General features: G+C 31.0%; 2 protein-coding genes across 3 annotated transcripts; one reads left to right on the top strand and one right to left on the bottom strand.

Moving 5' to 3' along the window:
- The first annotated feature begins 2,086 nt into the window (after nt 1–2,086).
- On the top strand, nt 2,087–3,094 carry LOC114192361 (probable glutathione S-transferase). The gene is made up of 2 exons (XM_028082061.1): nt 2,087–2,419; nt 2,575–3,094. The coding sequence occupies exons 1-2, from the start codon at nt 2,111–2,113 to the stop codon at nt 2,932–2,934; spliced, it is 669 nt and encodes a 222-aa protein (XP_027937862.1). The 5' UTR covers nt 2,087–2,110; the 3' UTR covers nt 2,935–3,094.
- Nucleotides 3,095–4,238: 1,144 nt separating this feature from the next.
- LOC114190449 lies at nt 4,239–11,016 on the bottom strand. Of its 2 annotated transcripts, none has more exons than XM_028079336.1 (7): nt 10,897–11,016; nt 10,708–10,806; nt 10,020–10,154; nt 9,811–9,900; nt 7,959–8,108; nt 5,925–7,507; nt 4,239–5,499 (listed from the first exon to the last, which is right to left on the bottom strand). In XM_028079336.1, the coding sequence occupies exons 1-7, from the start codon at nt 10,957–10,959 to the stop codon at nt 4,578–4,580; spliced, it is 3,042 nt and encodes a 1,013-aa protein (XP_027935137.1). In that variant the 5' UTR covers nt 10,960–11,016; the 3' UTR covers nt 4,239–4,577. The 2 variants fall into 2 exon arrangements, with proteins under 2 accessions (XP_027935137.1, XP_027935138.1); XM_028079337.1 differs by having other exon boundaries at nt 10,020–10,158; nt 10,897–10,984.
- Between the last annotated feature and the right edge of the window lie 60 nt (nt 11,017–11,076).

The following is an 11,076-nucleotide window of genomic DNA, read 5'->3' as shown; positions in this document are numbered from 1 at the left end:
AGTGAATAAGAGAGAGAACGGAGAAAAGGTGAGAAGAGTGGTAGGTGAGAAAAGTGTGTATGTGTGTGGCGTTGAAGCTTCTGAAGAGAAAGAGGAGAAAGAAGTGGAGTGGGTAACATAACTTTGATTTCCAATAAAAAAAGAGTTACACCATTTTGTTAAAAGAAAATGTCATTTGACCAATTTAAAAAGAAAAGTTATTTAAGTTGGACATCCTGAAGTAATTTGCATTATAATTTTGTAGATACTTTTTTAAAAATTAAAAATTGTTTAACTAATTTAAAAAATAATCAAAATTCAATAAAAAAACTGATATTTAATCTAAATAATTTTTTTATTTATGTTTTTTTAATCAGTGGTTTGATTTAAATTAAAAATAAAAAAAATACAGCACATATTATATTAAATATAATATTATATATTTACATTTAAAAAGATTTAGCAAATAAACATATGAATAGTTTTTTTAAAAGTGTTTTCATGATTTAATTAAAGTTTTATAAGTATAATATACTTATATTTATTAAAATATGACAATATTTTTCTAATCTAAAATAAGATTACGTAATTTATTTATAAATATGAAAAAAGTTAAAAGTATATATATTCATAATCGTACAAAAATAGTTATATGTTTATTTTATTGATATTTTTTCTTATACAATTTTAGTAAATTTAAAAATTTGTTCAACAATTTCCCTACCGAATATTAATTTAATGAATTCAATTTTTATATTAAATTAAAATCTACCAAACTTAACTTCATTTTTATCTTTGATTTGATTTGGTCCCTCTCAAGCAAAAAGTTAAATATAAAACAAAACCTCAATCATCTGTTTGCACCTTTTATTTGACTTTGAAAATTCTTTGACGACTGTAAAAAGAAAAACTCATCCAGCCATAGTGGGTTAGGTTTACAATCTTCACCGACACTTACCCTATTTACCTCTTTTTTTCTTCTCCTTAATAAGTATAATAAAAGATTTTGAATTAAAAACTTTATATATATTATGCAGCGATTACATAGAGTAGTTTACGCATCAATAGAAAGTAATTATAAAAACAAACCAAGAAAAAATATAAAAATAATAAATTTATCATACGCGATTATTTATGATTAAGTGATAAAATCATTTTAAGCTCTCAATCTGTTATTAATGTTTTAATTATATTTCTCGCTACTAAATTAATATTCGTGTCTTTGTTATACTCATTCCCATTTTTTTAAGTTCATACTAATTTTTATTTCAAAAAAAAAATATAAACATTATTATTATTATTACTATTATATATATATATATATTACTTTTTATTCTATATTTTTCAAAATTGGAATAAGAAAAAAAAATTGAACTGTCATTTTGATTTGTTTACTTTTCATTTATTATAGTTAGCCGATAAAAGTAAGAAAGAAATAAAATAGAAAGTTGACCTGATGAGATAATATTCTTATAAATGTTAGATTTATTATACTCAAATAATAAAAATTAGTACGATATAAAATATGGAAGTACATATACTTATTCATTTGTGACGTAAGCCATTACGATGACACACACGTTACGATGACACACACGTGAATATATTATAATGTTATGAACCTTAAATACCAAAACTCAAGTACTTTACGCAAGCACTAACAACATCGTACAAAAATTAGGAAATTTTATCTTGAAACATTATACTATATAAAAGGTAATATAATATTTGAAGAAAAAATTTCTATTTTTCTTAATTTAAATTAGTTATCTGTTGATTTTATTGTATATTTCAAGGATTTAACTTCTCTGAAATATTAAAGATCAAGTATTTAAGCATCGCCTACTGAAGAAATATAATATTCTAACACGTCCATAATTTATTATGATAATAATGTTTCAAGTAACAATCCATCTACTGAAGACTCCACCTACTACACAGATTCCACTACATTTCAAAAATTTTAATACTTTTTTTCTTCAATAATTGTGACTAGTGAAGACAATTTTTGTTGAAACTCTTACTAGCAATTAATATTTCTTTTATTTGTGAAAGTTGTGGTAGATAGGATAACCCCATGGATGAGTGTGATATAAATAGGTTAGTGTTGGATTTGGAAAAATAAGGCAAAATGGGAGAGGTGAGGCTTCATGGGTTTTGGTATAGTCCCTTTACTTTGAGGGTGGTATGGACCTTGAAGTTAAAGGATATACCATATCAGTATATAGAGGAAGATCGCTACAACAAGAGTCTTCAACTTCTTCAATACAACCCGGTGCACAAGAAAACTCCAGTGCTGGTTCATAATGAAAAACCTTTATGTGAGTCCATGATTATTGTTGAATACTTAGATGAGATTTGGCCACATAACCCATTGCTTCCTTCTGATCCCTACAACAGAGCTTTGGCACGGTTTTGGGTTAATTATACTGAAGAAACGGTACTTCTTGAAAACCTGCAGATTTCTAGTTTTTCATTATTATCATGAGCCTGTGCAGCATCTGTATACGATTAATATTCATTTTATCTTAAGTTTAGCATTAATTGATTTAGTTTACCTTGCTAATGACACTTGTATGGGATGAACTTTTGAAGTTTTCTGCAGGTGTGGCATTCTACCGTAGCAATTCTGATGAAGAACGAGAAAAGAGCATAGAGAATCTTTCGAAGCATCTCATGGTTGTTGAGAATCAGTGTTTTGGTGGTGAGAAGAAAATTTTTGGGGGAGAAGTTATTAACATTGTGGACATAGCTTTTGGGTCCATGTTCAAATTTTTTGAGGTTGCAGAAGATATTATTGGAGTGAAGGTTCTTCAAGATGAGAAATTCCCTCAGCTGTGTTCCTGGTATAATAATTTCAAGAATATTCCCGTTATTAAAGAAAATCTCCCAGACCATCAGAAACAGGTAGCTACTATCAATAGTATCAGAGAAAAACGTTTGGCATCTTCCTAAGAAAATAGTCTTTTTGAAAGAGAAAATTGTAATAAATGTCAGCGTTAATAAAAGAGTGGTGTGTGAGTCAACCCTCTAAGTTATATAATGTCAATCAAATGTGCATTGATTTGTATCAGAAAAGTTATTATAATGTTAAGCATTTTCTTTCTTTAGTATATATATACATACATACTCTCTATCTGATACGTAAATAGTCGTGAATACAATAGTTAAAAATATTTGTATTTGCTTGGATAGATTAAATCAAACTTCAATTCATTTAATAAGTATTTGTTTATACACACTATTACTAATCCATATATTCATTTAATTATTTTATAAAATAATGATTATTTTATAACTGATTATTATTATATTATTTATTTAAATAATTAATTATTTTATTAAGATGTATTCATACATTTTCAAGTTACAATAAATGTAATAAAACATATTCTATGACTAAAAGATAAGATGGCATTAGTTTATACAATAACCGCATTAATCTCAAAGTACCAAATTCAACTCGATATCAATTTTATATATATTTTCATTATAATTCTCATTTTAACTTGAATGTAGGATAATAGATGCTTTAATTTAATCCTATAAAAGATCAAATAAGCACGATAAGAAATCATGTCATATTATTGAAAGAAGTAGAAAAGAATGTTTAGATTCATGAAAAACAATATAAAAAACATGTAAATGCAGCAAATCTCTAACAATTAATTCTATGACATTTACCAATCAAAACACTTTTTTTTTACGGAATCTTTCTTTATCATCAGAAGTAGAGAGAAGAAAATTGTGTCATTTAATATACTAGAAAGAGTTACTCTTAAAATTGGTAAATGTTTGTGGAAGAGATATAATATTATTTATTATAACATTAATCAAGTTTTAAACTTTGTTATAAATTTAGATATTTTTAATTAAATATTTACTAATGTTTTTTCTCTATTTAATATTCAAAAATTTGTTTTATAATTAAATTTTTGTTACTTAATTTTTTCATTAATTAAATAACATGATAATTATTTATTTTGTCATTTTATTTTCTAATTTTTACATATTAAAATATGTGAATTAATACGTGATTATTATAAATATAATATTATAATTAATTAAAAATAATAAAAATTTGATCAAAATTATAAAATATGAAAAAAATTAAGAAGTTAAATTGTAAACAAATTAAAAACTGAATAAAAAATTAACATAATGCAAAAACTAAAATTGTAAAAAAGAAAGCAAAATTTCAAATTTTTACAAAATATAGAAACTAAAATTATAATTAAGTATAATATTTATTACTTCATCTTTACTTAATGTGTTACAACAGGTTATTTATCTCGTCTTTCACAATGTTTTTTCCCTTCTCTTATCTGCTCTTTTCACCTCCTTCACCCATAAATAGAACTTATATCTATCACTTATGTTTTAAACATAAGAAAGTTAGTGAGGGGCAAAAAGAAAACCTCAAGTGAAGACATTGTTATGGGACACAAGTAGCATTGTCTTCACCTAGAGAGAATTTGTACTAGAATACTACATGATGCTAAATCACTATAATACAATATAAAAAAGATAAGGAGAAGGAACTAAATTTTTACTGAACATTTCTTCACAATAAAACATGCATCAATGAATAATCAACCTCAAGAATTATTCTGCATAGAAGATGAACATCCCTCACCGCTCCCGGTCAATTCCTCGAAGTGAATAATTACGTTTTCAAGTTGTGAAAACTGAGTCAAATATTTTACATGTTGTTCAGCAGTATCAAAATGATTAAGCTGCCACTGGGAAAGACCATCACCAATAATCTTTAAACCGCTTTTCAGCAATTCCACTCCTCTGCTAATTCCATCAGGAAGTTTCCTTTTTTTATTTGATTGGTTCTTGCGATCAACTTCCATTTTATCACATCTATCTTTCTCTTCGGTAATGGCTGAAACCTTTTGGACCATCTGTTTCAACACAAGGCCTTCTCTACCTAACAGCTCAAGCTGTTCAGGGCTCGGTGCAACTGTAAGAAGAGCCTTTTCCTTTTTAAGAAATTTCCCAAACTCAACCATAAATGTTTCCTGATTTGATTCCAGTCCTGAAACTATGTCATATGAAAGTGCTGCATCCTGTGGAACAAATCTCCATAGCTTATTGCACCTAGTCTTAGAAGCAAAATATCCAAATGCGGTAATTGCCAAGTGAATAAGTGCCCAGTGCTGCTCTTTCAAGAGCAAGTGATATAATTCCCACACAGCGCAGCTCTTTGCATCATCGTCACTTTCTGAAATTTCCACGTGAACAAGCCCTGCAAGGAATTGAGCCAAATGTGGTTTGCATTTGTTCAAATGGGCTCCCGGCTCGGACAAAAAGATATTTTGAATCTCCATGATGGCTTGTTCAATATCATTTGAGGTATACAGTTGTTCCAAATATGAGATTATCCCTAGAGTTTCACTGAAAAGTTGGAGATAACGGTTCTTAATTACTTCGTCCACAGTACTTTTGTAATTAGAAGAAACTGCAACCAAAAACTTCAAGGCCCTTGCATCAATATCCGATAGTCCATTTTGCCTGCACAGAAATGGGAATATCATTCTTAAAGATGACACCAACAATATTCAGGTTTAATGAACCGATAAAGAAAATCAGATTGAAATGAAGAAAAATCGTGTCCATCAGTAAAACATTCAGATCAGATTGAAACATGCATTTGATTCTGAGAGGTCACATAATTCTGACTTTCGCTTGCAAGATATAATTAGTCTGACATAAAGAGAGAATAAAGTATACAGAACTCATAAATCCTTTTGGGTTGATGTCCCCATGTGCTGTACGCAGACTATACAAGTAACTATGAATGATAGAGATAAAAACAAATCAATAGCAAAATGGGTATGCATTCTATATTTTTTAATGAAGTTTATACTTCATGTATTTCCTAGTGACTTATAATAATCCAAAAAAGGATGGAATACGACAGAACCCAGAATACTTACAGTGATGGCAAAGAAGCAGAAAGAATAAAAACTGGAACACCAAACAAACCAGAGGAGCATACCACCATTGATGCTTCATCAAAGTTGTCTATGAAGTCTAAATAATCAGACTTAATTCTTTGAATGGAAGTGTTTCTCAACTCATCTGCCAGTAAATCAAGTGGAAAACCTTCCATGAACAGAGCCAAACAAAAAATTGGTGACAACTGTGACCTCCCATCACCGACAAGAGAAATGTATACCTCGTTAACTATTGATCGTGCACCGTAGGTTAAAAGCATGCATATGGATCTTGCCAACTTTCTGAACGAAGAATAAGGCAAGAAAACTGAGTCTGAGGATGCCAACAGCTTAAGTAATGAGCATAGTTTGCCAACGATGTTGTTTGCCATCTCTTTTTCAGCATGTCGCAACATAAAGCACCAGCATTCCATTACAATCTCCCAGCATAGAAAGTGAGGATGAAATAAGTTCTCTAGCAAGAAAGACTCCAACTCCTTCCAAGCTGTACTTGAAGAGATCACAATCATGAAGGTTTTGAACGCTTGCAAGAGGGAAGTGAAAATAGGCCGTGATACCAGTTCTGCTGTTTTTCCAGAGCCATACAATAAAGGAAATTGCAAAACAAGTATGTGAGAGTAGACATCTTCCTCAACTAAAATATCCAAAAACCAATTGAGCTTCCTTGTTATTGCTATTTGCACATCTCCATCAAGCCCACGAGAATATCTGAGAAAGTTAATAAACAATACAACCCGACCAAGTATTATCATTTTTGCTCTGCTCATACTTTCACAACTATTGCAAAAGATGTCATTAACCCATTCAGCGTTACAACCACTTAAGGTTGCACAATCAAGGACAGAGTGACAATCCCCTTTATTCATGAACAACCATTCTAGCACCTCAAGCTTCTGTTCCAGTTTCAGTTTATGAGAATTTAGCAAAGACAATAGTAGATCCAGGGTTGTTTCTTCCAGTAGTTCGGTAATTGCCACAGATGCACATTTCAGAAGGTTTTCATTGCTTACAAAAATCCAAAAACTTGTGATCTTGAGAACACACAGTGAAATTTCCCTGTAAACTGTATACGCCTGATGAGGATACAACGAACATATTTTATGAGTAGTCATTAGGTAGAATCTCAATGGCACAATGATTCTTTTAGCTTCAATTACAGAAATTGCTTCATTGAGTGATGAAGACCAAGCCTGGGCAGCACATTTCAGAGGCTCCGTTATCAACGCAAGCAAAGTTAACACTATATTTGCTACGTTAACTTCCGTAAAATGCGCACCGCCAATTTGAAGCAAAGAAACAACACCTTTCCAGGAGATGTTAAGAATATTAACAGAATTGCCACCATCGTTTGCAGCAAAAACACCAATCTGAGACAGTTTTGCTATTGCACATTTTGTTATGCTGATAACATGAACAACAGAGATAGGTTTGTCAAGCCCCGACCCATTTTCATCACTTTCCTCCCAGTTTACTAATTCAGAACGTGCCTTGCAAAATTTTACCACAGCATCAAGGACCATGGGTGCATCCTTCGATACTTCTGATCCAAATGATTGAATTTTCTGCTTAGGAGCACTAAATGAACTATGCTTAGGAACAGATACAAAATTTTGCATGGTAAAAATATGAATACGAAAAATATCATCTCTGCAACATTATTTTTTGCTACACAACTTTCACTATCATAAAACATTTATAGAAATCATATATTTAACCGCTCAACGACTTTATCGAAACTTATAACATCTCGGGGAGATCAAAAATTTCAGAGGCATGCCATTTTCTAAAGACCGACAAATTAAGTTCAGTTTTGATCTACAACCAGAGAAATTTTTTTATGTATTAAGTCCCACTCCCTTAATAATGTGAAAATGCATGGTTAGGTAATAAGGTTAAAAGAAAATAATAACTGACAATAGAACAAAATTAAAACCCACATCATTTAGTTACAAAAAAAATCATATAAAATGTCCCCACATTGTCAAGTTTTGTTTACTGAGAGAAACATATTACCTTAGCATGTGATATAGAATCTTTCGTCAGATTTAATACTTCTGAAATGAAGATTTCTACTGTGTCCATCAATTCCTTGTCACCAAAATCAGTGAATCTCAACAAAGTTGAAAATGTTAATGCAGAAAACCTTAGGATCTCGACAAGAAGCTGCAAACATGACACAAAAATAACTGAGTAGAAAATGATGTAACTAAACAAATTATCAAATGAATATTTCAAAGCTGAAAACCATGCAATTCGTCCAAGAGCTTTACACAAGTCAAAAAGACTCATGCATTCACTTAAGAACAACCACATTCTCATTTACCACCAATATATAAAAGAATCCACATAAGAAAAGAAGCAGTCGATACTTTTTACCGTTCTATTTATATTTAAGGCTTCAGAAAAATGAAAAAGTGATTAATCCTGTGAAGTGTGCTATGTCTCTAAACAATATCTGAATAGTGCATAATAATAATAACAGAGGTTGTCAGTAAAAGCTTTTATCAGCATCAAAAAACATTTTGGATATGTTCGTTTTCTCCTGTTTTTAGACTTCTGCTACGTTTTGTGCTTTTATGGTGCTTTACGAGGTCTTTTGTTTCGTATTTTATACTTTAAAACTGAAAGTTCAATCAATGACATAAATAACTGTCAGTAAAAGCATTCAAATCAGAAAACACATCAGATATGCTCATGTTTCCATCCTTTTGGACTTCTACTAATGATTTGCTTCCATATGTTGTTAGGAGTCCCGCATTAAATGATATAAGCTACTTGCTGTTGTAATTAGGCTTAGAAGTTTTCTCACTGAATGGACTAATCTTTTGAATTGGCTCTCCTCTTGTGCTTAAATTCTAACATATGTTTTGTGATTTGATTGTGCTTTAGGAGAACTTTTACTCTCTTCTTATTCAAACATTGATGCCATAAATAAGTTAAGAGCAGCAGCAATGTGTAGTTCTTCACCTTATCATCACAATCAAAGCATTTCATTGCCTCCAGGGATAGCATTAAAATCAAAAAGCAATCATAAGTTAAGTAATTTTAAGCACTAGTAATTAATGTCTTCAAGGATTAAGGAGATTTAATCGTCGCAGCAACTGATTGGATAAAATTAATAAGTGCTTCACTTCTATTTTGTATTAAACAATGTTGAGGTATTGGCCTAGTGGGCAATTTTGCTCCATTGCTGTTTTCTTTTTGTCTAATCTTATTAATGAGTCATTTTGAGTTTTACCATTAACTCAATTAATAGACAGAACTAGTTACACTATGCTGGGTTTCACAAATTATAGCATGCAGGCATCAGTAGTTCATGGTCACTAATTATCAATTGTAAGCTCACTTCTCAGTATTTAATCAATAATGGCAACCAATGAGCAGTAGTTAAACATTGAGACTATTCAATTTTTCTTCTCACTGTTTTTCTGCTGTCCTTCTCTGTCCAATGTTAATTCAGATATGTAACCCTCTTTGACCACATTGCTATATCACATTGTCAAAATAAATCATAAAAAAAATTAAATAACTAGAGAAGCATAATACAAGTATTATCTCTTCTTCCCTGCATAGATCAAAGGAAACTCAAGTCCAATTATATTTTTCCAGCAAAGGCATCTCTTGAATGTCTACTTTCTGATCTTTGGGAAATAAAAACATATTCATGAGTAACTTTTACTCCTAGTACAGGAGAGAACAATTCCAAATTACAAATCAAGATCAAATTATAAAATGATCGTGATAAACTACTAAAAATACATACAACCAACAAAGTAAGAAGCTTTCTTTTTCCTTTTGTAAACTAAAAAAAAAAAACTTATTCAAGGATTATTTGAGAGATCAATATACAGCACAGAACTCCTACCTTGTAAAATACAGAGCTGTGTTCTTCTTCCTGAGATTCTTCTGTTGAAAGGAGACTCATCTTTAGATGCTTGCCACACCAGACAGTAGCCTAATAGTAAGATTAAGTTATAATAAAAGAGATATATTAAAATTAGGAGATGTGAAAGTGCTATATGATATATAAAAGATAAAGAAAAAGTAAAACACGTGAGACAATTAAAGAGATACCTTGACTCCGAGATTGAGAATTTGTGGTAGGCAACTGGATAGGTTAAAATCTATAAGGCGCAAAGCCACTTTTGTGATACTTCTATTTAGCATGCACTGTGTCACATCCAAACATGTGAAGTGCTCCCAAAAAGTCAAGCTAGCCGTTAAGGTGGTAACAGGAATGCAGAAAATCGTTAGAGTTCAGAGTAGCATACAAGTACAATAACAGATAAAGTCATGAAGTTTCACCAACAAACCATCAGGCCAAATGCATTAGATTTGAACCCCCTAAGCAAGATCATGCATTTAGTCTTGTGGATAAAAAAAAATCATAGTAGAAAAGAAAAACTTCCCTAAAAGTAACCAATCAGGCTCTTAGTCCAGGATTAGTCATAAATGACGATCGTGAATACTCTGTAACAAGGACATATTAACTAAAAGAAAAACAAAAGTCGGGAATTTCAATATCAGGTAACACAGTTCTTTCTTATTCTAAATTTTGTTTAAATCTGAGGCTTATATATTGCTTGAAATGGCATGAATCTTACAATTTCAAACATGAGCACTAACAAAGTGACGAAAAAAAAAACAATAAGGCATCTAACTATAGGAATGTTACATGTGATTGACTATAAAGCTCTAACGGAATTTGCAGTGAGTTTTAAATTAACACAAATGTGATTGGGAATAAACCAAACAAGGATACCACAACGCAGTTAACGACGGAAGCATAGTCAGACTCGGACACGTTCTTCAATTCTATGCGTCCAAGGTCGTTAAACAACTGAACGCGATCCTCAACAACCTATACATAAAACCCTAAAATATGAGACCACAGTGACATGGTGTAGTTTACAAGTAGAAACAAAGATGATGATAAGAAGAAGAAGCTTGCCTCGGAGGATTTAATGGCTGCGAGTATTCTCTGAACATCGGTGGTAGAGCTATCTTCCGCCATTTTGCACACACACACACACTCTCACTTCTCTATTCTCTGTTCTCTTCTCATTTTCCGTTTTTGCATATATCCATTTTCGATTATGTTTTCTAGTTTCCTTTTTCCCGCCAACGCCAG

Source organism: Vigna unguiculata, chromosome 7, assembly GCF_004118075.2.
Source record: "Vigna unguiculata cultivar IT97K-499-35 chromosome 7, ASM411807v1, whole genome shotgun sequence".
Taxonomy (NCBI): Eukaryota; Viridiplantae; Streptophyta; class Magnoliopsida; order Fabales; family Fabaceae; genus Vigna; species Vigna unguiculata.
This window is presented reverse-complemented; position numbering and strand designations above follow the sequence as displayed.